Genomic DNA, 27847 nt, shown 5'->3' with positions numbered 1-27847 from the left:
CCATGCTATGGTTTATGCTAGTTTACCATATACGTCTTCCTTTTTTTGGTTCTAAATAAAATAAAATAAATACCTATATATTCCTATTATACAACATAAGATAAGGCATACAAGATAAGCTACAACTACTTTTATGATTAATTTCACACAATATACACAATATATCCCACCTTACCCTGCACATGACCTACACATACCAGGCTACTCTTCACATTCTAATGTCCCATAAAATGCTTGGGCCTCTGCTGGCATGTAGGCTAGCATTTTCATAAGGTCACGGTGCTTCTCCTTCTTGACGGGCAGAGGGTCCTCGTAAGCACGAGCATACGTGGTGGAGAACAAAGGAGCTGGAGGTGGTTGATTCTTCCTCTGTTTGGTGATCAGCCAGGTTTTCCATCCCTCGTAGTGGCTGTGGCTCCCTTTTGTGTGGACACACCATGGATCAGCAGCTGAAATCATGATTCAACAAAAAATTCAATGAAGATTCTTCCTTCACGCACATATCCCCAACACTGTTAATCTCAGAAAACAAGTTTAGTTTTAGTCTAGTTCTTTAGTTCTTTAGTTTTTTACCTGTCACTTTCAACCACATCATGGATGTGATTAGGAAGCCAGGTGGACGCTTTAATGTTGCATCAGGGAGCTGCCTGAAGTCGGCACATTTCATCTCAATTACTTTAAATGGATGCTGCTGCCTGGCTCCACGGATCATCTCGGCGACATCGCTGGGGGTGTGGAGTGTGGACACCTTACGCCTCTTGTCCAGCGAGGCAAATGAACGGTCACAGGGAAGGAAGGAGTGACCAGACACCATGAACTTCTGCTCTATCTGACTGAAGTACCCTCTAGATACGAGCAGGGCCATGAGGTTTAGGACTCGCCAGTTGTTGTTCTGCCCACAGCATCGGTCACTATAGATGATGAGCTTCCGTTCCTTTGCCTGGACTAGGGGAGCGAAAGATGTTTCTGCCCACTTCAAAAGACAGCTTGCCACCTCGATGGAACCTCTGTGAGCGATGCCCTCATGCCAGAGGCACATTGTAGGAGGATCTTCAGTGCCCATCTCCTGGATACAGAGGTTGTAGTTGGCCAGCTGCCGTTGATAGTGCACGTTGGAGTGTGTCAGGTTTGGCGTGAACACTACCCCTGCATGTCGATACAAATGACATGGCAGTCATCATTGGCTTTGGCCCACTCTGTGTCAGCCTGCAACTGGGTGTACGCTTTTTCAGCTTTCCGGTGGTGAAGCTCACTCTCGGATGCGATCTTCAACCTTTCTCCATCTGTTGTAGCAGCTACTAATTTTGAGAACAGGGCGTCACATTTTGCACAAGTATCACTTCTTGGCTGCCCAAAACTGAGGTTTTGCTGCTTGAAGAGGTCCCTATAGAGCCAGAACTTTGCAGTGGATACTGGATTGTTTTCCTTGTACAGGCGGAACATGCGGAGCAGGTTTAAATCAGGGCTCAGGTACTCCCTCTCCACATCTCCCTTCATCCGTGAGTAGTGGTTCGGTTGGCGTGGGAAGATCAGGATGTGCTCTCTTATCCCCCCTCTCACTGCAGGATGAATGCTATGAGGCCTTAAAAAATAAACAACACAACTCATGAACAAGGGAAAAATAATAAATTATGCTGGTCTGTTTTGCACAATTGCATTGTTTCTGTGACAATAAATGTATAATTCTAAACTTTCCTCTAAACTATAGGATTTAGTTTTTCACATACAGTCATTAAAGGGATACTTCAGGATTTAGCATTAAGCTTTGTATCAGTAGAAAACCAGTAGTATTTTCAAATTACCATGCTTTCCTCCCCCATATCCCCCTGAGATGAGAGATTTATGTATTTTTTGTCTGGAAAAAATCCTCAGATGACGCAAAAATCGTCATTGTTTACATGCACACCTTTTGTTTCAATCTAACTGAATTCATTCCGATTGGGAAATCTGAATGTAGTGTTTACATGAACACTAAACATGTGATCGATTGATGTGTGCGTTTTAGCATTGCTAAGAAAATTCCCGCTCCTCCGTGAGAGATAGCCTACGAGACCGGTGCGTCTCACAGGTGTTGCTCATCAGTAATCACGCCACCAGCCTTGCGCCGTTCTCCCGCGGCCCTCAGTCTCGTCCTGCTCGCCACAGTAAACATGATGAATGGCGATTGTAGAACGCAAAAGCCGAATCCTGCACATTTTGGCCGATCTCGAAATCCCGGGCAGACTCGTCATGGAGACTCACTAGTAGCCTAGCCTTGTTGTTTAAACTGCGCAATCTTACCGGTAGGCGTGGCCTCATAGGGCAGCAAAGCAAGTGCATTCTGGGAGTTGTTGTCTTCATCCCCATAAATCAAAAATTCATTTTCTGGCTTTTCTCAGTCTAGAAGGCTCCAAATTCAAAAATAATTTCACATTTATACTACATAAATGACCCATTTTAAATATACATTAATCTTTCCAGAGCTGAAGTATCCCTTTAAGATCCACATGTTGTAATGATACAAAGAATAATCATACATTACATTTGCATAGCACTTTACCTCTGATATCGATCTCAAAGTGCAAAAATATGTTTCCTGACTGGGCAACAACAGTGAGCTGAATCCTAACCATTACGGTACGTGCACGCTGGCGTTATAGGGTGGCAAGGCACCCGACGCCCTATAATGCCAGCGTCCAGTGCACCATTAGACCAGGGAATGTTGTAGGGCAACTGATGCTGACATTGGTGCAGCTTTAAAAACTAACAGGACGAGAGCATGAGGTCCTTCAAGATTTATTTATTTTTCTTACCTGTTCTTATGTTTTCCTCTGAAGTCCTCTAATGGAGACCTGACTACCTGCTCTGTTCCCTCAGACTGACTGCCTAACTTTTCTTGAATAACCTTTTCAAAGATAAGTAACTTTAAATAAATATGTTATGGACAATGTATCTAATTAAAATCATGCATGTAATAAAAAGTTAATAAACGGAAAAAGCTAGGCTATATAAAACTTGCCTGTAGGCGACTGTTGGTCAGTTGAAAGACTGACATAAATGTGAGCTTACAAACAGCAAGTCTTTGGCCTCCTTGTTGTACATGGTACTTGAAGGTGTACTTCCTCTTAGTAAGCTCAGTGTCAGGCCCACGTGGTCGTCTGCGACTCACCTTGTGCTAGAAGTAAAAAGACATGAAGTAAAAAGACATTTACCATAGCGTAGCAGGCTAGCTGTCGTGTAGAGCTGTCAAGTTAAGGTCATTAAGTACGTGAGTAGGCTTTGGTTAGGAGAATGAATAAGCCATGTGTGTGCCTTTTAGGGCACCAAAGCGCTGTGGTCTTTAATGCACTTGGTGGCCTACTTGATGCCGATCATCCTTCATCCATCCTCACAAAATGTAACATTTACAGTGATCAGGCACATGTGCAGTCTTAGTGAATTGAAGGCATACAGTAGTATTCAATTCACTGGTTATTTCATGGGCCTACATTGTAATGCATTGCATACTATTGACATGATATGGTCACGAATTGCTTAAGTTAGCCTACCTGCTCCAAACCAGAGAGAATGATAGCCTGCTGCCTCTCATAAGAGACAGCAGGGCCGTGCACAGACATTTTGAGGGGCAGTGGCTTAAACCAAAAAAGGGGGCACTAGGCTATAAGGAGTTTGAATGAGGCAGTATCATCTTAATATAGAAAATTAAAAACAACTCTTATATGGGCAATAAGATTACAATTAGGATTTAGTGCAAAATCAATTCATGTTGTTATAATTACTCTTCCAATTAAATAATTCAATGTCAATGCCAGTTTAACTGTCTGATGCTCAGTGGGCTCTCACTCTCTGAGCTGCCTCATCCTATGGAAGTAGTATAGACATTTAATTTAATATTATACAGTTAAAGTATAAATTGAAATGATATACAGGTTACAACAGTTATAAAGTCACACCGGGGTAAAATGCGCATTTGACTTAATTCTCTTTTATACCACTCAATGGCACAAATTCTGCTCAGCACTTTTTTTCATAAACGCTTTTGATGATGGACTTGGAAATTTGGCTGATCATTGACTTGATCAAAGTTGATTCTGTGCTAATTTAATCTACTATTTTATATATATTTTTTAATGTTTTAGACTTATGTAGCAATTTAAATACAAAGATCTCAAGAATCTTGTTTCTGTATTTTTAAAATGAAAATTATGACAGATAGCCTATATTTATTGAACAAACATTTATTATTTGATTTATCAAAATAACTCCAAAAATTTTATAAACTTTGCTAAAGTGATTGGTTTGAACAAGTATCAACTTAGACATTATTAAAAGCATATTAATTTAGCTTAAGTATTGTTATCAATAGGCTACTTCTTTACCGTGCTGGTTTTACCCCGTGTGTACCTCCTTGCCACCTCATACATTAATACGATTTTTAAACAAACCACCTTTCTGATTTATTTTCACACAAAATCTGTTGCTCCATCAATTTTCAAACATATATTGTTCTGCAATCATACACTGGGAGTAGTGAAAATTATAATTCTTGTTCAATCAAATTATTTAACCTGATCTAATCTAATATAAATAACACTAATAAATAAATCACGAATAAATAAATACAATTTTCTGTTGTCTGCAGGTTTTGTAGACAAAAAAAACAATGCCTTCACAAAATTAGAAGAACAGAGTGAGAAAGAGCAAAGACAAAGCCTATTCAACATTGCAAAAATTGAATCAAAGTTCTAGAAAGCCAGAGGGTAAATCATTATGTATATAATATTTAGCAGACAGTTTTTCACACTTTAACTCCTGTAAATATGTTTCCCATTATAATCAGTTGCCTTAGTTGATATACTAGCCTAGTATCTATCTATAACATACATACATCATATTTATAATATTTTAATGAGACCATATTAACATTATACATAATTAAAAGGTAATATACTATATATTATCTAAATGTGTTCTAATCTAAATGAATAGTAGGCTACCTTAGTATAGCCTAGTAGGTTACAAGGGGGCTAACGGCACGAAACACATTTGCTTTTCTTCCAAGAACATGGATGTTGCACGAGTTGTTAGCACTATTTGAAGACCAGGAGCAAAACATTTTGCGACAGAAATACAAAAACATATTACCAAAATACTCATTTTGTGGATCGACTACTGTCTGTAATGTGGATTGTAATTTGTAATCGACCTGTGAATGGGATGAAATTCTATTCTGAAACTGTCGTCGGAGAGCGGGCACATGCTTGTCTACGAGTGACGCTGCGGAGCGAGCAGGAAAACACGGAGCGGATTAGCGGAATCAGTGGATGTTTAGCGGAGCGATAACAGAACGTTTTTATGGGAATCTTCTGGAGGGTTAGGGAGGGGGGCGAGAGGGGCACCTCAGCTGATGAGGGCAGAAGGGCAGTGGCTCTAGCCACCGGGCCACCCCCCTGTGCACGGCCCTGATACCCCTTTTCCACCAACAAGAACCGGGTGCTGGTTCAGAGCCAGAGCTATTGCCAGTTCGGAGTTGGTTCGACTGACGAGCTTACTAAGAACCGGTTTGCGTTTCCACCGACCAGAGAGCCACAACAGAGCTATATCTTACGTCACTGCATACGTATCATGTTGCCCAGCAACGCTAGTGCGGCAGCGCCAAACACAAACACACTAGACTTGTTCGAGATGCATCGGCTTCTCGCAGAACGATCAGCACATGAAATCAAAGCACTGCGAAAGCGATCAAAAAACACAAGGAGTCGTATGATCTCCAAACACTCCCGCAGCTCCGATCGGTCCACGCTGCTCCGATGCATCTCGAACAAGGCATCAACAATAATAGACGTTGCGTTACTATGGATGCTCATGGGTTTGCGAAAATAAATCGGCATCCAAACACGGCGAATCCAACGCGTCCGTGCAGCTCACCGTAACTTACATAGACGGATATTATAATCGAGCTGCTATTAGCTCGACTAGCTGCTATTTAAAAATGGCGGTCACAAGTTTCTCTTCAGTCTTGTTGGCCACGGTAACCCCGCCCCCAGCCTCTGACGCAAGCGGTTCTTTCTTGGCTCCGTTCTAGACCCTGCAATGATTTGGTGCTACTTAAGAACCACTTTTACTGGTTCGGAGCTGGTGCTTTGGCGGTGGAAAAACAAAGAACCGATTTGAAACTAGGCTCTGGCTCCGAACCAGCACCAGTTCTGCCTTGGTGGAAAAGGGGTATGAGAGACAGCATAAAACTCTGTGAAGAGCTGGAGCTTTCTTTGGTCTGTTAGACTTGAACACTGCCTGGGACACGTCTCCTTGCACAGCTTTCCCTTAACAGAAACAAAGTTGTTGTTTTGTTTTTTTTAGCTATAAAACACTAGAGCTCTTAGCAGCTATTAAGGTTACTAGCTAGAATATATAACAGCTTACACAATCAATACATTTTTTTATTATTACCTTTTTTTAATTTATTTTGATTATTTATTAAATAACAAGTAACAAACATAGCATAGCATACAACATTACAAAACAAAGTGTTGCATTAAAATTTAATGAATATACAGTTAATATAGGTGATGAAGATAGAGGTCATCCTGTGAGGCTTTTGACATGTAATGTCAGGGGATTAAATCGTCCTGTTAAAAGAGCTAAAGTTTTCTACCAGATATATTGTTTTTACAAGAAACACATTTAAGACTGGATGATCACAATAGAATTCGTAAGATATGGGTTAGTCAAATTTTTCATTCCAAATGTAATAGCAGATCAAGAGGTGTGGCAGTTTTAATTAATAAGAGAGTACAGTTTATACCTTCTGACACAATCTATGACTAATTAATACCCCCAAGCTTAATACACATCATTTGTTATTCGCTGGTGATTTAAACTGTGTTTTCGATCCTCAGCTTGATAGGTCCAGCACTAGTAGTAATGTTTCTGATATGGCAATGGCCTTATCTCTATTTATGCAACAGAACGGCTGTGTGGATCCTTATTCTTAGACGCATTGACTAGACAATTCTCCTTTTTTTTTCCTATGTCCATCATTCCTTTTCTAGACTAGATAATTTTTTTGTAGACAACTTGTTTATATCAATGATTAAGAAAGTTGACTACTCAGCTGTAACAGGGGATCCAAAAATTATATCAAAATATTTTAAATATATAACGTTAGAGACACACCTAAAGCGTTTCGATTCATTTCTCCGTGGTTATAAGGAGTAGAGACATGTTTAAAACGTCCCCTGAATCCTAATTTTCTCTTAATTTTCTCAGCTTTCATTTCGACCTATTCATGACTTGATCCTTTAAACAGAGTGAGCTATATGAACTGTAGTAGACGACGCCCAGTAGCCTACACGCCCCTCTGACTGTAACCGCTAACTTTAGGTAGATACTTTGTGTACGGTTTTTCACTCACCTCTTTTGGTGGACCTTTTCCTCGTTTTTGCTCTCCTCTCCGATTCACATATGGTTTCCCAGCATCCCTCAAAGACTTCCTTGCTCTGTCCTTCCATTCATTCATGTTCGCTCTCCTTTTTTTGCCGAGGTTTTGCCTATTAATGTCCGCAGCGGACATGAAAGCAACCGGCGTCTCCATTTTTCGTTAGTGGACATAAACGTTTTTTCCGCGTGAGACTATTTAAAAATTTAAAATACAGAGTTTTGGTCGCGCGAACACCCCGCCAAAGTGATTCTGTATACAAAGTGGCACACATACATTCAAGTCACATGGTTATCTCAATTTTCGTTTTTTTTGGACTTATACGGTTGTTCGTCGCATGAACACAATTACAGTTTTTTTTTTTATAGTAAAAAAAAGTTATATTGAGTATAATAGATTTAAAACCTGAATCATGTTCATATGTTTGTGTGTGTGTGTCGGTGTGACTCCTATTGAGTCTCTGTAAAGGAGAAATTAATGAGTGTACGGCGTATGGAATAAACCACAGGGAGCAAATACAAATGTTATTTTGAGTTCAAACACAATCCTTTAGTTAAAGCCGTTTGTCCTCTAGTTTAACCCCCTGAGGTCTACGGTATCGCCGGCGATACCAGCTCGCTTTTTTTTTATTAGTGTAAAAGAAACTCATAAATACTCTGTTGACTTTGATTTTCCATAGGAGTTTCATACATCAATCGATTCTGTTAAATGTGTATTATTTTTGTGTATACTCACAATAAAAACAAAGTGTTGTGCTTTTTGCCAAATAAAGAAAAATAAACACGAAGCGAGTTCTGCCTTCTCTCTGCCAGTGAAGTCCATTCTGAAACGCGTCCGAAAATTAACAATAACTCAGCGAATACTCAGTCAAACAGACATACAGACACACAGGCATGAAGCTTGAATTCTCTTCTTTTAAATGAAGTAATTTATATAAAAAGCTAATATTCTCATCTTGTGAAATCTGTATTAAAAGAGAGCAATTCCAGTCGAGCTCATCTCATCTCATTACGTTATAATCGGCCACGCCCACGGAGAGCGCGCGCTATTCAAACGCAAATGGCTGAGGCAATCCTGTGAACGCCCCCATCAGCTCGAGAAAACACACAAGTTTATTTAGATCATTGTTTACACCGTCTTGCAGCGCTGTGAGGAATAATACTAATGGAAAATGTCCCTCAGAAGTGCGGGTATATCGAGGAGCGAGCTGAGGAATACTGTAAGTTTTTTCCTTCTCACGTGAATTTCTTCACGTGGGTTTCTGTTTATGAATGAATAAACGGCAGAGATGCGCGCTGTTTACCACAGCTGGCAAAGACAGTTTAAATTTAAATCGCGTGTGTGAATGAATGATGATGTTTTAGCAAACTGCATTGCTATACTGAGATAAGTAAACATCGACTGAATGTTGAAATAAAATGTAGGCTATTTGTATAAGCAACGTATTAAACTGCAAATTAACAATATGCCCTAATATTTCATGAAAACAACGTTACAGTCAGACAAAATATGAAAGACAACATTTTGTTGACTAGATTTGGGTACAGTTTTTACTGTAGAATATACTGCCACATCAAATAAGCTTTTGTTTAGCAATTTCTATATATAAAATACTATTTTTGTCAAAAATAAAGTCATCAACTAAGATGTTAGCTGTGCCAATGTTGGTTATATTCAAACTAATGAATACATAGATAAAATGTAGGCCTATAATCATTTTTTTTACAAAAAAAGAGTACACTTGAAATATTGTTGAAATTGTAATTATTGTTGTAATTGTAACCGTTTTAATAAAATAGCAAAACATATTTACAAGATAGATGTAAGCAAAATCTTAAATGGTCAATATAAGTCTTCTTCTAAATATATCTTTTGTCCTTGCATTGTGGCTCAGTCAGTGTCACACCTGAGTGAATGGCTCATCATTATGCAGAGTGGGTGGGACATTGTATTTTCAGGTGTAAACCACTCCTCGTTCACGCCCCCCTCGCATATTGGCTTTCCAAGCAAAACCTGTTTTACATCAATTTAAATCAATGTATGGTTTTATGTGAACGATAAAGTAAGACTATTTTCACATAATTTTGAAGAAAAAACTATAGGCGACGACATCCATTAGTCAAAAGTCTTATTGCCACATATTTAGTATGTGCTTTGTGGCCTTATTTCAAAAACTTTAATTTTTAGTTTTTTCGATAACCACGCATAAACATTATTCTCTCAAAAATGAAAACATGTACATACATGTGGCTCACATATTATTGTAGTCCTGTTTGTGCTATATAGAGTGAATTTACACCTTTGCCATTAATATGTTTATAAGCAACTGAAAAAAGCACAAATGTCAGAGCATGTCAGAACACCCCCAGGGCCCCAAAAAACGCTCAGACTCCAGAGGGTTAAACATGTTTGTGGGCTCTTAGTAAATAACTGAGAGTAAGGTAAGTGTAAAGTAGTGTGACGTGTTGCTTGTCACAGTAAAAACACACTAGAGACAGAGACATTTCTCATGTGAGCTGGACGCTGTGAGCTGAAGCTGGAACTGCACTGATTTTAGCAGGAGTGCAGCGTTTTCCTACAATCTGACCAAGTCTGTTTTCACACTGAAATGATTCACTTCTACTGACACAGTTAATACAGCAGGTGTTGATGTATAAAGCTGTGACAGTGAGCTTTTGTTCTCTTTCCTCCTCTGTGTTAAACATTTCAATAATTTCACATTTTGTTCTCACACAAACCCTTTGTTGCAATAAAGCTTTATGATAATTTCCTTTCACGAATGTTGGTTTGTTCACATATCAGAGGTAAATGAAGATCTCTTTAAAATCTCAAAGTGATGTTTCCTCACCTCAGGACACAGTTTGAGTCTCGTATCACGTCTCTGAGTCGCTGCTTTGAGTCTCCTATCTTATTGTGTCTCAGATCAAGCTCTTTTAAAAACTGCAGTGCTTTTGATTTAGTCAAAGACTGAGTTAAAGAAGAAACATCTGTAATGCCACAGTCAATTAGACTAGAAAGAAACAAACAGAGGAAGAGAGATTATCTTACAAACCAATCATGAATGTAAAGAATTTTACACAAATATAATGTGAACTCAGACTCACTGTGAGATATTGAGTATAAAGTGTTTTAGTTTAAACTGTTGAAGTGATTTTAAGCATTTTGATTCTTGTATGTGTATGTGAATGTGACTGACCTCAATCTCTCCAGTTTACAGTGTGAATCCTTCAGTACGGCACATACGCGCTTCACTCCTGTGTTTCCTAGTTTATTCCCGCTCAGGTTCAGCTCTCTCAGGTGTGATGGGTTTGATTTCAGAGCTGAAGTCACATCAGAACAACCTTCATGTGTCATATCACAGCAGCTTAAACTACATTAGCAGAGAGAGAGCAGAACATAAGACAGAAGAAAAGAAAACTCTTTATTCTGAAAAGTCACATCATCTTCATAAGCAAATAAAACAGAGGAAGAGAGATCTTCATCTTTATTTGACCAGATCACAAAATACTAAGGTGAACATGTTTGCAGAAATATACCGTATTTTCCGGACTATAAGTCGCACTTTTTTTCATAGTTTGGCTGGTCCTGCGACTTATATTCAGGTGCGACTTGTATATCAAAATTAATTCAGACTGAGATGAACCAAGAGAAAACATTACCGTCTACAGCCGCAAGAGGGCGCTCTAGTTGGCGGAGTTGTTCAAATGCGACACCAAGGATGAAGAAAATGATGTGGAATGAGATCGCGGGAGCTTGGTGAACTTGTTTACTTGTAACTTGCTTGTTGGACTCGCTGGCTTATGTTAATTTAGCCTATTCAGCCTCCAGGTATATGTTCTTTATGCTATTGTGTAGCTGAATAACTGTTAATATGTTGCGTTAACATACCGGACACCTATTCAGCCTGTTGTTCTGTGTAGTTGAACAACTTGCCTTTCCAGATTAAATGTCTGTTCTTGGTCTTGGATTTTGTGAAATAAATTTCTAAATAAATGCGACTTATAGTCCAGTGCGACTTATATATGTTTTTTTCCTCTTCATGACGCATTTTTTGACTGATGCGACTTATACTCCGAAGCGACTTATAGTCCGGAAAATACGGTAATGTGAATTTAGACTCATCGTGAGATACTGAGTATAAAGTGTTTTAGTTTTGAAGTTATTTTAAGCATTTTGATTCTTGTATGTGAATGTGACTGACCTCAATCTCTCCAGTTTACAGTGTGAATCCTTCAGTACGGCACATAAGTGCTTCACTCCTGTGTTTCCTAGTTTATTCCTGCTCAGGTCCAGCTCTCTCAGGTGTGACGGGTTTGATTTCAGAGCTGAATTCAGGATGAGACTCTGTTTCTCTGTAATACTGCAATAACTCAGACTGAAGACAGAGAAATAACAATAGTTCACATCTATGATGATCATCTTATTGAAGAGCTACAGCAGCATTTAGTTTCCAATAGTCTGTTTTGAAACCCAGTCACACTAGTTCTGTGCGCTGGAAGACACTGTTTCTTCTCTTTCATGTTTAACTTTATTTGACGTCTCTCTTCTTTATTCTCTGTTGAAAAGGCAGATTTCTGCATGTACACAATCAGTACATTGTATCAAATGCTGGAAATTAAACTATTACTATCTAGATAAAAACACATAAAATTGTGAGCAATAGGGAAAACCCAGAAAGTGCACTGCTATAAACAATGAAACATAAGCCCTGCTGTCTTCAAATAAATAAACTTCAGTCACACTGTAATTGCTGTACAGTATAATGATACTAACTGTAGTTTCTCCAGCTTGAATTGTGGGTTCATCAGTAGATCACTGAGGTTTTTCACTCCAGTGTCTCCTAGTTTATTCCAGCTCAGGTTCAGCTCTCTCAGGTGTGACGGGTTTGATTTCAGAGCTGAAGTCACATCAGAACAACCTTCATCTGTCATATCACAGCAGCTTAAACTACATTAGCAGGGAGAGAGCAGGAAATAAGACAGAAAAATAAGAAAACTCTTTATTCTGTAAAGTCACATCATCTTCATAAGCAAATAAAACAGACAGAGGAAGAGAGATCGTTCCGGGTTACTTGACTGTAACCCTGTTCCCTGAAAAAGCGGAACGAGATGCTGCGCTGCTTAGCCCATTGGGAACGTCTTTAAACGTGACCAGCTGTGAATATAGTGTGTAAACTAACTGAAAATTGACCCGGAGGTAATATAGCCTATGTTGTTAATTTTTTCCTGCAGAAAATCCAGAACTGAAGCAATCTGGCAGTTGACCGGATCTGCATTATGTACAACACACCACCTTTCAAAGACACTCCATTTGTTGGCATAACTCTTTCTAGTGGAGGAAGCCCTAGCACTTAGAATGGTCTCAATAAAGGCAGGCGAAAGCCCAGTGTTCCTCAGTTGGTACCCATCAGGGGCCAAACATGAAGGTTCCAGAGGTTGGGCCTGGGATGGAATATCGTGCCCTCCGTCTGAGTCAGAAGGTCCCTCCTCTCCGGAATCGTCCATGGCGAGCCATTGAGGAGAGATATTATCTCGGAGAACCAAACTCTGTTCGTCCAACGCAGCGCTATCAGTAAGATGCAAGACCCTTGTTGGCGAACTCTAGCTAGAACTCCTGGGAGCAGAGAAACTGGAGGAAACGCATACACGCACATTCTGGGCCATGTGTGTGCCATTGCGTCCAGACCCAGGGGCTGGGTGACTCAGAGAGAAGTAGAGGGGACATTGTGCTTTCTGATAAGAGGCGAAGAGGTCCACCTCCGCTTCGTAAAATCTGGTCCAAATCTATTTGACTACTTCTGGGTAGAGTTTCCATTCCCCTATCGGTAGTTTCTGTCTAGACAGTAAATCCACTCCCACAATCAGGTCCCCTGAGATGTACACTGCCTTGAGTGACAGGAACTTTTCCTGGGCCCAGAGAAAGATCTGCCTTGCTATTCTGTTCAGATTGCGTGAGCGCAGACCTCCCTGATGATTTATGTAAGAGACTGCCGCTGTGCCACACTAGGACATGACAGTCTCTCAACTGAGGGAGAAAGTATTTCAGGGCCAGAAATACAGTCATCAGCTCGAGGCAGTTGATGTGCCAATTGAGTTGATGACCCTCCCATTCCCCTTGAGCTGGACGACCACTTAAGACCGCTCCCCAGCCCATCAGAAAATAGCAAAACATATTTACAAGATAGATGTAAGCAAAATCTTAAATGGTCAATATAAGTCTTCTAAATATATATTTTGTCCTTGCATTCATTCTTGTGGCTCAGTCAGTGTCACACCTGAATTAATGGCTCATTATGCAAGTAATTACGCATAATGGGTGGGACATTGTATTCTCAGGTGTAAACCACTCCTCCTTCACAACCCCCTCACATATTGGCTTTCCAAGCAAAACCTGTCTTACACAATTTAAATCAATGTATTGTTTTATGTGAACGATAAAGCAAGACTATTTTCACATAATTTTGAAGCCAGAACTCGAAGTGAAAACATCCATTAGTTAAAAGTCTTGAGGACACATATTTAGTATGTGTTTGTGGTCTTATTTCAACAACTTTCATTTTCATTTTTTTCAATAACCACGCATAAACATTATTCTCTTAAAAATACAAACATCTACATACATGTTGCTCACATATTATGCTAGCCCTGTTTGTGCTATATAGAGTGAATTTACACCTTTGCCATTAACATGTTTATAAATAACTGAAAAAAGCACAAATGTCAGGGCATGTCAGAACATCTCAAGGGCCCCAAAAACACCTTGGTCCCCAGAGGGTTAAGCCTTGACAATCGAAGATTGGACGCAACACCCCATCATTCTTGGGAACCAGGAAGTATCTGCTGTAACAGCCTGACTCTCTCTCTGGAAGAGGAACATGTTCTATGGCCTCTTTGCTCAGCAGAGATTGTAGCTCTTGTGGCAGTACACGCGCCAGTTCGGCGCTCGAGGGCAAAGACTTGAGACTTACTTGTGACTTGCATAACAATGACTTTGTCCCACCTCTGTTATAAAGTCAGAATTGCGAGATATAAAGTCAGAATTGCGAGGTATAAAGTCGCAATTGCGTGTTATAAAGTCAGAATTGCGTGATATAAAGTCGCAATTGCGAGAAAAAAAGTCAGAATTCTGACTTTTTATCTCACAATTGCGAGTTTATATCTCGCAATTCTGACTTTATAACACACAATTGCGACTTTATTTCACGCAATTCTGACTTTATATCTCGCAATTCTGACTTTATAACAGAGGTGGGACAAAGTCATTGTTATGCAAGTCACAAGTAAGTCTCAAGTCTTTGCCCTCGAGTCCCGAGTCAAGTCGAGTCAAAGATGAGGCAAGTCCCGAGTCGAGTCAAAAGTCAAAGCCAACAAGTCTCAAGTCGAGTCCAAAGTACTACCATTTTAGTTTCGAGTCATTTCAAGTCCTCTTACCACAGAAATAAAATTTATACAAATCATGTACGTCAGTAAGATTTGTATTTATTTAAACCTCTTTTTATACAATGACATTAATCAAATACAGTAAAAAACAGAACATTTAATTTTCACAAAAAATGCTTGTATTTCAACAGCATATTGCACTAGAACAATGCACAGCATGCAGCTTCAGTCTTGTATTGTATTAACCTCATATTGCAAAACAGTTTAACTTTCAAATAGACATGGGTCGTTTTAGCTTAAACCTTTTTAAACATGTCATCAATAAAATCCTCACTCCTCAAAATTATCACTTCTGAAAAACTGGACCAACCTGATAATATAATTGGAATGCGTGTTGCAGTGCGTATGCGGTGCAAGATCAGCACGCGCAATAGTGCTTTCACATATGCTGCGTTTGCAGTGCGTGATCCGCGGCTGTACCACAAATACATACTCACTATTTGTATTTCAAATCCAGAAGTTATTAGCATCTTTTATTTAAAAAAAAAATGTCAGCATTGCGATTCTCTTTGTACACACGTATACACTCTTTAATAGACGTATTCACGTTTAAATACAATTTAAACAACGTATTATTTAATGCATTACTCTTATATAATTATATATTAAGTTGCTCAAGCAAGTGGTAAAATATTTAACCATGTACTTATATTAAAATCGCATAGCCTACATTTTAAATTAAAACTTAAAATTGACAAAAACAGCAGACTCATACTCTTTCTTTTGCATAATTTAAATCTTTATACAATAAATCTCGCATGTCACAAAGAACTTGTTTTTCCACCTCCACGAATGAGACGAGTGTTATGTTGCCTTGTTGAAATATGTATTTTCCCTTGATTTAGGCTACCCCGGTCTTAACGTCTCAGCATTGCGATTCTCTTTACACATATACACTCTTTAATAGACGTATGCACGTTTAAACACAATTTAAACAACGTAGGCCTATTATTCAATGCATTACTTCTACTTATATTAAGTTCCTAAAGCAAGTGGTCAAATATTTAACCATGTGCTACTTGTATAAAAAAACAGCCGACTCTCATGTCTTTTATTTTATATTTAAATTAATACAATAAATCTCGCATGTCACAAGGAACATGTTTTTCCACCTCCACGAATGCGACGAGTGTCGTTCATTATGTCGCCTTGTTGAGGTAAATTGCAGTTTTCCTTGCTTTACCCTGGTCTTAAAGTGAAAATAGTATTTAATTAAATACATTTATGGTGAGATTACTACATTTTATTTAATTAATCGCGTTTATGGTGAAATTACAAAAATTTTAGGTCAATCTGTGTTCATTTTGACCACGAAACATGCGCTGTCACTTTAATTCAGCGCGTGCAGCACATGTGCAGCACAGCAGAAATAGACTCGGTGCGGAAACGATCGCGGCACTGCTGTATACGCACCGCACCTGGAACGGATCGACGGACTGCAACCGCGTGCAGTGTGAAAGCTCTAACCTGTTAACATGGGTACGGAAAAAAATACGCACCGCTGGCGCATACGCACTGCAAACGGAGTTTGTGTGAAACGGGCGTTAGATGCTGTCGAATCAAAACAACGTGGGACTACAGTGATTGGATGTCCTGCAGGCAGCGCGCGCGCTCGCTGCATGCATACAGCTGGTGCACATTTTTTTCACAGATGCAGATAAACTGAGAGCGGCGCGGCCGTGTGGACATTTTTTTCCCCCGTTTTCATGGGAAGTAGCAAGTCTTCTCGAGTCAAAAGGCGCAAGTCCAAGTGAAGTCACGAGTCATTGATGTTAAAGTCCAAGTCGAGTTGCAAGTCTTTGTACATTTTGTCGAGTCGAGTCTGAAGTCATCAAATTCATGACTCGAGTCTGACTCGAGTCCAAGTCACATGACTCGAGTCCACACCTCTGCTTTATAACACGCAATTGCGACTTTATTTCACGCAATTCTGACTTTATATCGCGCAATTCTGAGAAATAAAGTCAGAATTGCGAGATGTAAACTCGCAATTGTGAGATAAAGTCGCAATTATTATTATTTATTTATTATTCAGTGGCGGAAACAAGCTTCCATACGATTCTGATTATCGATCCAATTCTTTAACGATTCTCTTATTGATTCTTGATAGCACTGTGTGGAAAAATGTTTAAAATGCTTTAAAAAAAAAGTGGTTTTATTTATTTTAAAGTTTAAGCTTGAGTTAGCAAACTGTACTTTTTATATAATGTATGTAATAAATAGAACCTTATTGTAAAGTGTTACTGATTATTTATACACCGATTCAGACGTCTCCTGAGTTCACTGTTGGAAAGATCAGTTGTTTTAACGATTCATTAAAATGAATCGGTTCAAAGGAGTCATTATTAGTTCGCGAATGGACGTGTCGTGCGCGTTGTGTGATTATCCCAGCAGTTAGGACATGGACATCCAAGATTTGTGTCAAGTTGTCAACATAGAAAACATTTCATCACTGTATAGTTTTATTTCGTTTAATTAAAGTGTTGTTTTATGTCAGCTGAATGTCCGGAACGCTTTTCAGAGAAGATAAGGAAACTTATTTAGCACAATTCACACCCAGCAGTATAATTCAGGGAAAAAAATCTCCGAATGCTCCACACAAAACTTTGGTCTTCCGACCTTTTACCACCGTGTCGATTTATTTTGATTAATATGTGCGAGGGAGAGAGAGCAACACAGCGCCTAGTTTGGAGACGGTGAAGTCGTTTACACAGAGAGAGTGCGCGCGCGCGCGACCGGCTCTCTCTCTCTCTCTGGTCGTTCTTTTAGTTAAAACATGCGCCCTGTCACAAACGCAGCCGTTCATCTACATTACTCACCGATCAAATAAGACTTTGGCGGGACAAAAATTCACTTAGGTGGGCGCTAAAACAAGTTCAATGCAGGAAAATTCATGCGTGAGTTTCCATTAGACTCGCACGGTAGCCAGGCAAAGGGCGAGCTCAGCTGTTGTTGACGCTGTGTGTGTCATGGTGTGTGTGCTTCAAGATTATGACGCAAGTGCTAAGATTCCGATTGGCCAAGAGAAAAAGTGCTAAGATTCCGATTGGACCAGAGAAATGTAAATTATAAGAATTATCCAATAATGTTTCACAATTCTAGCCTGCATGGCAGTTTACTGTGAGAAACAATACCCCCCCCCCCCCCCCCCCCCCCCACAAAAACTCTCTGGTTCTACGCGATTCACGTAAATGACCAAATTGACCAAGAAAACGGCGATTGTCGCCGAAAAGCGACAAGTTTGCAGGTATGATATCTGTTCCTCAGCAATAAACACAACCAAATTTAATCAGACAAGCAAACACCGTCTGGATGACAGGCTGTGTTTAAATCTTTCATAAGATCAGCCTGGTATGCCTGTACACAGCCATGGTGTACAGCGCAGTACCAGCCTGACCCGCTGAAAATGCATCCGATAATGTGATCCCAGGGGAGAGATAGCCCGCGAGCGTCTCCCCAAACTGAGGCAGTATCATAATCGCGTGCCCTCGCACCCGCGATAGTAGGATGGGTCGATGTCGAGGAAACAAATATTTACAATCTTTATTTATAGACTGTGAGTGTTTTATCGGACTCTTTTTGTTGTGATCAGAGTAATCTGGCCACTGCACGAGCGATCACCCCAAGCAGTTCTCCTTTTATTATCACGGGAGAAACTTTTGGAGGCGGCAAACTCACGAGATTCAATGTCATCTGCCCGAGCCGAAGAAGCGCCGTGGCACGCTTCAGTAGTCAGGCAAAAGGACATCGCGATCTGGAGAGAGAGTGAGCGATAGGGACGCACCGTCTCTTGCTCCTCAGCCAGATCGAAACGCTACCCCTTTGAAATAAGCAAAGCGAACGTGAAGCACTTTAACTGTGAACATTCCACTGTGCTCGCAATCACCATGCTCAAATGCAAGGGCAGCATGCTCTTTACCCAAACAAAAAAAACAGTAAGTGTGTGTATCCAGTTCTGACATAGCAGTAGCGTAGCCAGAAAAGAGACTCTGGGTGTGCATCTGAAAATCTGGATTTGCCACATTTATTGTCAGATTACTGTGCAAAATTATAACCATATATAACCATGCCCCACATAACCATAAAACTATATAAAATATAACTATACATTACACTCAGGATCGCCAATAACATAGTCATAACATAGTGCCTGTTAGCTGCTTAATAAAGGGCGAGACGGCGTGGCCTGGCCTTGAAAGCCTCAATTATATCATCCAGGTCCAGTGTCTCTGCGAGTTCTCGTTCAAATGTCAGCAAAGAGAGCTGCTGTTTGCTGATTGATTGGCAGTCCGAATGTCGGCAGAATCAGATCTTTTTTTTAACGAAAATAATTTAAAATGTAAATTACATTACAATTACGTTATAGCACCATATATTGCATTCTTATTTCTGTGCCCCTGAGAGTATGATTTAGAATGTTCAGTGACGTCACAGAACAACCAGATTCAAACTGCTTTCGCGCGTTGGCTGGCGCTGAGTCAGAGACGGAAGCGTTCAGCGCTGGTCATATATCCGCATATCACAACTAATATGCTGTGTTTTCAACCACATAATGTTTATTTTATGTTTCAGACATTTAAATACACATAAGGACTAGTAAAACAATACATTTGTAGTTTGTAAAATACACACTGATGTCTATGGAAGCAGCAAAAACAATCTATTCAAATGTAATTTGCCGACGTGTTTTATTCAGACACACATAGCGGAGCTATAAAGTTTACTCTATTCTTCTTCTCCCAGTTCAACAGCCACTTACTTTCATGTATTTCGGGAGAAACTGGGGAATTCGACTCTCTGAACTGCAGCGCTCATCTCGTTATAGATCAAGATAATTTATAAAGGTTTTTAAACGAAGAATTTGAATATCAGATAGTTGACATGATAAGCAAGTTTGTGAATATTTTTAATAAAAAAAGGAAATAAAACGAATAGCGAGCGATTCATCTGTTAGTTATTGTGGCTGCGGTCACGTGACAATCATGACGCGTCGCCATGGAAACAAGGGGTCAGTTAAAATATTTTTAACTTACGCGTGAAAGGGTTGATTTAAAATATATATATATATATATATATATTCTATGTAAACAACAATAGCCCAAGTTTAGTAAAACATTTTTTATTGAGACTATAACAAATAATTCTGCATCCATTTTTAGGTGTGCCAGCTGCCACTGTGGGTGACACCGGCACACCCTGGCACACCCGTGGCTACGCCCCTGGGATGAGAACATGGAGGGACACAGCGCTTACTCTGCTGTTCATTCATTTTTAACCAGCTCATTTCTTTTAACTTGAACTCTTTTCACTGTATGTTGTTGAGATGAGAAAGAGAAAAATCTGCACACTGCCAGTTTTGAACACAAACTCCTAACAAAGATCTGAAGTGAATTTTGTAGAGAGAATACTTGACACACATACACAGAGTGGTCTGAAAACAAAAGACCTGACGATATACCTGCGGCCTATCTATTTATAGCCTCGCGTCGCGCGCCGATTACATCACCGACCGAGGCTATATTACCTCCGGGTCAATTCTATTGAAGCGTTTACACACTATATTCACAGCTGGTCACGTTTAAAGACGTTCCCAATGCGCTAAGCAGCACAGCATCGATTGTAGCTTTTGAAAGGGAACTTCATCTTTATTTCACCAGATCACAAAATACTAAGGTGAAAATGTTTGCAGAAATATTATGTGAACTCAGACTCACTCTCAGATATTGTGTATAAAGAGTTTTAGTTTAAACTTTTTAAATGATTTTAACCCTCTGGGGTCTAAGGTGTTTTTGGGGTCCTTGAGAGGTTTTGACATGCCTGATGTTTGTGTTTTTTTTAGTTGCTTATAAACATATTAATGGCAAAGGTGTAATTACACTCTATTTAGCACAAACAGGACTACCATAACATGTGAGCAACATGTGTGTACATGTTTGTATTTTTGAGAGAATAATGTTTATGTATGGTAATTGAAAAAACAAAAAATGAAAGTTTCTGAAATAAGGCCACTATGTGTCCACAAGACTTCTGACTAATGGATGTTGTCGTCTAGAGTTTTTGCTTCAAAATGATCTGAAAATCATCCTGCCTAATCATTCACATAAAACAATACATTGATTTAAATTTCGTAAGACGTGGGGCGTGATTCACACCTGAGAAGACAAAGATCCGCATAATGAGCTGCATAATGAGCCTTTAATTCAGGTGTATCACTGAGCCACAAGAAAGAATGCAAGGACATTATATATATATATATATATATATATATATATATATATATATATATATATATACACACACAAATTCTACAAAATCTTTCCACAAATTGTGTATGCTTGCAAATTGTATACTATCCAAGGTAAACATTTCTAGTAATTGTGCAGTTAATTCTCATACTGTATTTTCAGAACGTTTTGGAATATGTATCCTCTCCCCAAATTTGTCACTAATAAAACACAATAAAAATTATTTAAAGAGAATTTAAATTATTTTATATTGACCTTTTAAGATTTTGTTTACATCTAGCTTGTAAATATATTTTTTGCTATTTTATTAAAAAGGTTACAATTACAACAACAATTAAAATGTTAAAAATATTTGTGTAGTGTAATCTTTCTTTGTAAAATCTAAAGTATACATTTTATCATATTTAATTCAAAGTTAAGGATTCATTAGTTTGAATATAGCCTACATAGGAACAAACACTATAATAACATCTTAGTTGATGACTTTATTTTTGACAAAACATAGGCTACTATATATATTTAACATATGAGCAGAAATTGGCAAACAAAGGCTTATTTGATGTGGCAGTAGTCTATTTTACAGTAAAACTTTACAATCTATCCAAAACTAGTCAACGAAATGTTGTCTTTCATATTTCGTCTGTAACATAGGCCTATCGTTTTTATGATATATTAGTGCATATAAATGTAAATTTGCAGTTTAATACGTTGCTTATACAAAGACATTTTATTTCAACATATTTCAGTCGATTTTTACTCATCTCAGTATAGCAATATACAGTAGTTTGGTAAAAGCTGTTCATTCATTCACACACAGAAACGCGATTGATATTTAAACAGTCTTTTTGCGAGCTGTAGCTACACAACAGCGCGCATCTGTGCGTTCATTCATTCACACACAGAAACACGATTCATATTTAAACAGTCTTTTTGCGGTTTACAGACACTATTCCATATCGCGATTAGAACAAAGCATTTAAGAATAAAAAACGTTCTATTCACAATCCTCAGCTGGATCCGTTGCTCCTCAAAATGAAACTACCAGCACTTCTGAGGTAAATTTTCGATATTTTTATTACGATAGAATTATTCTCCACAGCGTCGCAAGACGGCATAAACAAGTACATTAAACTGATTAAACTTGATGTGTTTTATCGAGTTGATTTGGGTGTTCACAGGTTTGCAAATATTCCCTCACATCATTTGCGTTTGAATAGCGTGCGCTCTCCGTGGGCGTGTTCACATTAGCAGATAATCAGTTGTAATGAGCTGTAATGGGAACGACTGACATCTCTCTCTTATCATACAGATTACATAAACTGAGAATATTTGTTTTTTATATAAATTACTTCATTTAAAGAAGAGAATTCAAGCTTCATGCCTGTGTGTCTGTATGCCTGTTTGACTGAGTATTTGCTGAGTTACAGTTCATTTTCGGACGCGTTTCAGAATGGACTTCACTGACAGAGAGAAGGCAGAACTCGCATCATGTTTATTTTTATTTATTTGGCAAAAAGTACAACACTTTGTTTAAATTGTGAGTATACACACACACACAAAAAAACTTAACACTTAACAGGATTGAATGATGTATAAGACTTATATGTCAGATCAAAATCAACAGAGTATTTTGAGTCTCTTTTGCACTGATAAGAACCCCAGGGGGTTAAGCATTTTGATTCTTGTATGTGAAAGTGACTGACCTCAATCTCTCCAGTTTACATTGTGAATCCTTCAGTACGTCACATAAGTCCTTCACTCCTGTGTTTCCTAGTTTATTCTCTCTCAGGTCCAGCTCTCTCAGATGTGATGGGTTTGATTTCAGAGCTGAAGTCAGGATGAGACTCTGTTTCTCTGAAATACTGCAATCACTCAGACTGAAGACAGAGAAATAACAATAGTTCACATCTATGACGATCATCTTATTGAAGAGCTACAGCAGCATTTAGTTTCCAATAGTCTGTTTTGAAACCCAGTCAGACTAGTTTGGGGGCGGCAGTGGCTCAGTGGTTCATGTAGGTTGTCTACAAACCGAAAGGTTGGTGGTTCAATCCCCGGTTCCACCTGACCAAGTGTCGAGGTGTCCATGAGCAAGACACCTAACCCCAGCTGCTCCCGATGAGCTGGACGGTGCCTTGCATGGCTGACACCGCCGTCGGTGTGTGAATGTGAGGCTATGTAAAGCGCTTTGGTGGCTATAGGTCTGTGAAAGCGCTATATAAATGCAGTCCATTTAGTTCGGCCCTGCCTTCATGTTACCATTGTCTTCTGTCTGGCTTTGTTCCCTGTAACTGTTGGTGACGTTCATGTTTCTTGAAAGTCATGTCTTTGTTGTTTTAGTTTTGTTCACGTTTATTTGAATAAAGCTGCACTTGCGTTCAGTAATGATAAGAGAAAGCTTTTCAAAGCTTCAAATCAATTAAACCAATTTCTTCGCAAAATGATTTTGAAGCGTTAATCTAAACGTGTAAGCATGTAGTTTTGAAACGACACACGCTGGACAAAAACTCAGGCCAAAAACTGCATAAAAACACCTTCTACAAACCCATTACAAATGTTTTATTGAAAGTAAAATCTATCAAATGCAATTAACTAATCATATGATTAAATATCAAGTGTCTGTATAATATGTGCTCTTTTATCAATTTTCAGTGCTTGTTTTGTTTATTTTATGGATGGCTCAGCTAAACAGGCCAATAAGAAACTATTAACTACTATTATTCCTTTAAAATATACTAATGTCTAATTAAAACGTCTACAAATATATAAAACTGATCAGAGATCAGGTTAAACCCACAGACACTTGTTCAATCTCAGTAAATCTGCATGATTCATGATTCAGAGATCATTGGAGAACCATTGACATTTCCAAACATTTCCAAACAGTTATGACGTAACTAAGCCTCATTTACTGAAATCATGTGACTTTGGCAGTTTGATACACGCTCCGAACCACTGATTCGAAACAAAAGATTCGTAAAGGTTTCGTAGCATCATGGAGCTTGTTTCAGTGGATCTCATTACAGACAGATACTGATCACAGACTTTTAAAATGCACTCATTGAGACGTGGTCTGGGAACCACGTTCATTTTCTCGTATTTGAGGCGTGGTTTACGAATGCCCATAGCCGTTTATTGGGCGCTACGGATGTCTATCAAATGCGCCTGTACGTAGCTCATAGCCAATCGTTTCAATTATACCAGATGACGTATGTAGAGCGACAGAAATTCGACGAGGAAGAAGACGAAATAAACTTGCATTCTAAACTACTTAGAACACTATCTAAGGCTGCATCGAAAGGTAACTTCGCGTCTGATGCCATGTTGGCTCCATAGATATAAACAAACTGCTTCGGTGTGTCGCATAGACGTCGTCATCGTCTTGCTGCTCCCTCCCCGTTCTGTGATTGGTTCCCTTTTTGAGGGGAAAATCTGGTCCATGGTGTCCAGGCTGCCTAGCAGCGTGAATAAAATTGCACTGTGCCCAAGGCAGCATGGGGAAACCCAGGCTAATATGCTGCACCAAAATTAGACATTTTACATTTTGGGAAATACAAACATTGAAATGAAAGCAGTTTAATCAATTCTGATGTCACAAAAAAACTATTTTTCTGCCTCTACACTGAAATAATTATTGACCCATGATCCAACTGTCTGTCTTAACCAAATATTTAAAGCTTGATATCACGTTTTAATTGTGTGTTTTTAATTTGCTGTTTAATTTTAATACTTTAAATTGTTGTGGCTCTGTGTGATGCTGAGGAAAAAACTGCTCTGACTGAAGTGAGGAAATATGATCATCAGCTAACATTACAACTAAAAGTAAAGTAATATTATAAATAAACTAGAAAAAAAAAACTTTGTTGAGACAAACTTTAAGTTGGCTTGAGAAAGCCGGACCAGAGAGTTTGAAGAATATTAAAGTAGTTTGAAGTTTAAAGGCGTTTAAAGTTTGATAGATAGATTAGTTATAAATAATAAATAGTTAGAAAGAAAGAAAAAGATTAGTTAGAAAGAAAAAGAAAGATTAGTTAGTAAGATAGATAAATAATAGATAGGTTAGTTCCAATGAAAGAAAGATTAGTTAGAAAGAAAGAAAGAAAGAAAGAAAGAAAGAAAGAAAGAAAGAAAGAAAGATTAGTTAGAAAGATAAATTAGTTAAAGAAAGAAAGAAAGATAGATTAGTAAGAAAGAAGGATAGATGGATTAGTTAGAAAGACTTAAAGAAAGATAGATTAGATATACTAATTAGAAAGACAGAAAGAAAGAAAGAAAGAAAGAAAGAAAGAAAGAAAGAAAGATAGATTAGATATACTAGTTAGAAAGAAAGAAAGATATATAGATTAATTGGAAAGAAAGATTAGTTAGACAGAAATAAAGATAGATTAGTTAGAAAGAAAAAAAAGATTAGTTAGAAAGAAAGATATAGACTAATTAGAAAAAGAAATATAGATTAGTTAGAAAGAAAGATAGATTAGTTAGAAAGAAAAAGAAAGAAAGAAAGAAAGAAAGAAAGAAAGAAAGAAAGAAAGAAAGAAAGAAAGAAAGAAAGAAAGAAAGAAAGAAAGAAAGAGATTAGTTAGAAAGTAAGATAGATTAGTCAGAAAGAACACTCAAAAAAATGATTTTTCAGTTTTGTTCACTTTACCTGAACAATTCATGTTGAATTAATGCCATTTTGGCTATTTTTCATTTCAACATGATTGTGTCATGTTAAACTGACTTAAAACTGTCACTCGTTGGTTTAACACAAAGTTTTCATTTTAAAAGTACATGTTTCAATCACTTAGCTCAGTCAAACTGTTGACTGAATTAAAAATATATATATAATTACTTACATAATATTTATAATTTATTTTAAATATTTTTGTTTATTAATTTATAGCTTGATTATAATTATAGAAGTGCAACTAAATGGTTATTGGTGTTTTTAGGTTTGTTATTTGTCTTACATTTCTGTTAAATCAGACTGATACAAATAATGTTTAGTAAAAGTCAATCACACATATAAAATGTGTGTTTTTATAAAGTCAGCCGGACTGAATGTCAAAACAGCCTGAAAACAAACCACATTCTCAACCTAAAGGAAGCGGAAATTTGTTGTGACGCAATTTGCATATCCTGGCGGCAACATTCATAAAATATGTTAATGCTGCGCATGTCTCAAATAGATCGCCACGCCATTAACTGGAGTAGAAGCTTAAAACAAACAGGTACGTGTTCATCCATTTCCATCACTGTTATTAGAAACAATATTATCAAACTGTTTTATGATGTCGGTTGATACTAATGTGTTATTATGACAGAATGCACGATTGTAAGCCTAAATGAGATGGCCGCGCCATAAACTGTAACGTTATTAAACAGCACACGAACAGGTAACTGTTAACTTAACTCATCTATCCATTTGCATCAGTGTTGTTAGAAAAAATATTAGCCAACAGTTGTATTATATTGGTTGAACGTTATGTATTTATGGCCTGATTGCACTATTTTAAGCCTAGATGACCGCGCCATCAACTGAATTATAGGCCGCTGTCGGTAGCCTAAAAGAGGCCTAGAAATAGGGTTTCGTTCCGACAAACGGGGCACTAATTTTTCTTTTGCTCAATATGTTCAACGTTAATAAAAGGTATCCAAGCAAAAAGGTCTCCACGCATTATCCTGCAGTTAATGAGAAATTGTAATTTATTGGCGCACTATATTGACTGCGTATTGAGACATGTAAAACGGTTGAGCTCGATTTTCAACCAATCAGCATCGAAAATGTAAGTAGGTCACAGCCGAAATCAAGCCAATATCACTACGCACATGTAAACATGGAGGAGGACGTAAGCAGCGCATCTTCATCTGATAGCGGCGATCAAGCTCGATTAACACCCGTAAAGTGTATTCTTCATGTCGGAAAAGATGGTGGGAAAGATCCGCAGCCCTTTACTGAAGTCCGATGGGAAAAAATCAAGCATAGGAATGGCTCAAAACGTCGGACACTACGGAGCTAACGTTAGCTATTGCTAATAAACATGTTGCCCTCCTGGACAAACCGGTCTCTGATGTCCCAACAACTACGGGTTTCACCCGGCCTGCTATCGGCGTTTTATAGACAAAAAACGCTTGACTTGTGTGTATGTGTGTGATGGGTAGGTTTAGTTGTATAAACTAATAGAAATACTTACTGTAACCAGTACAGTACAGGTTCTTTATTAAAAAAAAAAAAAAATGTATGGTCTCATTTTACAAGTCCCATAGAGAAAACCATGAATTTGACCATTTTTTAATCTGTTCAGCTAATCTCTGGGTCTGGTGGGGGCACTTTTAGTTTTCATTAAGTCCAATTGGTCTAGTAGCATCTTGCTCAAAAATGTTTTTGAACACAATGTAACTACAAAAGAGTGAAGCTTTAAATAGGAAAATTATTGAAACTATTTGGTAATTTAAGCGCAAGATGCTACTGGACTAAACCGATTCAGTGATCTGTGCTAAGCTAAACTAAAAGTGCCTCCGCCAGACCCAGAGATGGTCTGAACATATTTTTGAAAAAAAAAAAGATCAAACTCATCTGCTTTTCTCTAGAGGGGTTGTAAAATGAGTCTATTTCCAAAAACGGGTAATGTATTGCAATATAATTAGTATTGCAATATAATTAATACTGCAATAATATTGTATCATAACACATGTATTGTGATTAGTATAATAGGTCAACGCTGATGATGCACACGCCTTGTTGACACTAATGTATTCGACAG

The 27847-nt window shown here is 38.3% G+C and overlaps 2 protein-coding genes across 4 annotated transcripts in view; both read right to left on the bottom strand.

Annotated features, from left to right (window-relative positions):
* The window catches only part of LOC309501909 (NACHT, LRR and PYD domains-containing protein 3-like), a gene marked incomplete at its 3' end in the record, with an annotated part of 371524 nt that overhangs the window by 232558 nt on the left and 111119 nt on the right, over positions 1-27847 (bottom strand). Inside the window, exons 13-14 of the mRNA XM_082174165.1 lie at positions 22805-22978; positions 12191-12364 (exon numbers count right to left, since the gene is read on the bottom strand). Coding sequence (XP_082030291.1) covers positions 12191-12364; positions 22805-22978 — 348 coding nt within the window. The remainder of the gene's footprint in view (positions 1-12190; positions 12365-22804; positions 22979-27847) is intronic.
* Positions 59-7771, bottom strand: LOC309502009 (uncharacterized protein). 3 transcript variants are annotated; one of them, XR_014207066.1, is made up of 4 exons: positions 7394-7771; positions 2999-3154; positions 574-1582; positions 59-449 (listed from the first exon to the last, which is right to left on the bottom strand). XR_014207066.1 is itself a non-coding variant. In XM_082174329.1 (4 exons), the coding sequence occupies exons 3-4, from the start codon at positions 1061-1063 to the stop codon at positions 202-204; spliced, it is 738 nt and encodes a 245-aa protein (XP_082030455.1). In that variant the 5' UTR covers positions 1064-1582; positions 2793-5450; positions 6216-6352; the 3' UTR covers positions 59-201. The 3 variants fall into 3 exon arrangements, 2 of the variants coding, with proteins under 2 accessions (XP_082030455.1, XP_082030456.1); XM_082174329.1 differs by lacking the exon at positions 7394-7771 and adding an exon at positions 6216-6352 and having other exon boundaries at positions 2793-5450; XM_082174330.1 differs by lacking the exon at positions 7394-7771 and adding an exon at positions 6216-6352 and having other exon boundaries at positions 2999-5450.

The sequence above is a fragment of the Leuciscus leuciscus genome (genome assembly GCF_965113295.1).
Source record: "Leuciscus leuciscus genome assembly, chromosome: 6".
NCBI lineage: Eukaryota > Metazoa > Chordata > Actinopteri > Cypriniformes > Leuciscidae > Leuciscus > Leuciscus leuciscus.
This window is presented reverse-complemented; position numbering and strand designations above follow the sequence as displayed.

Coding starts and splice junctions, on each gene's coding strand:
- LOC309502009 (XM_082174329.1), bottom strand. CDS start 1,063: ATGGGCACTGAAGATCCTCCTACAATGTGCCTCTGGCATGAGGGCATC. Junction 450..573: donor GATGTGGTTGAAAGTGACAG/GTAAAAAACTAA, acceptor TCATGATTTCAG/CTGCTGATCCATGGTGTGTC.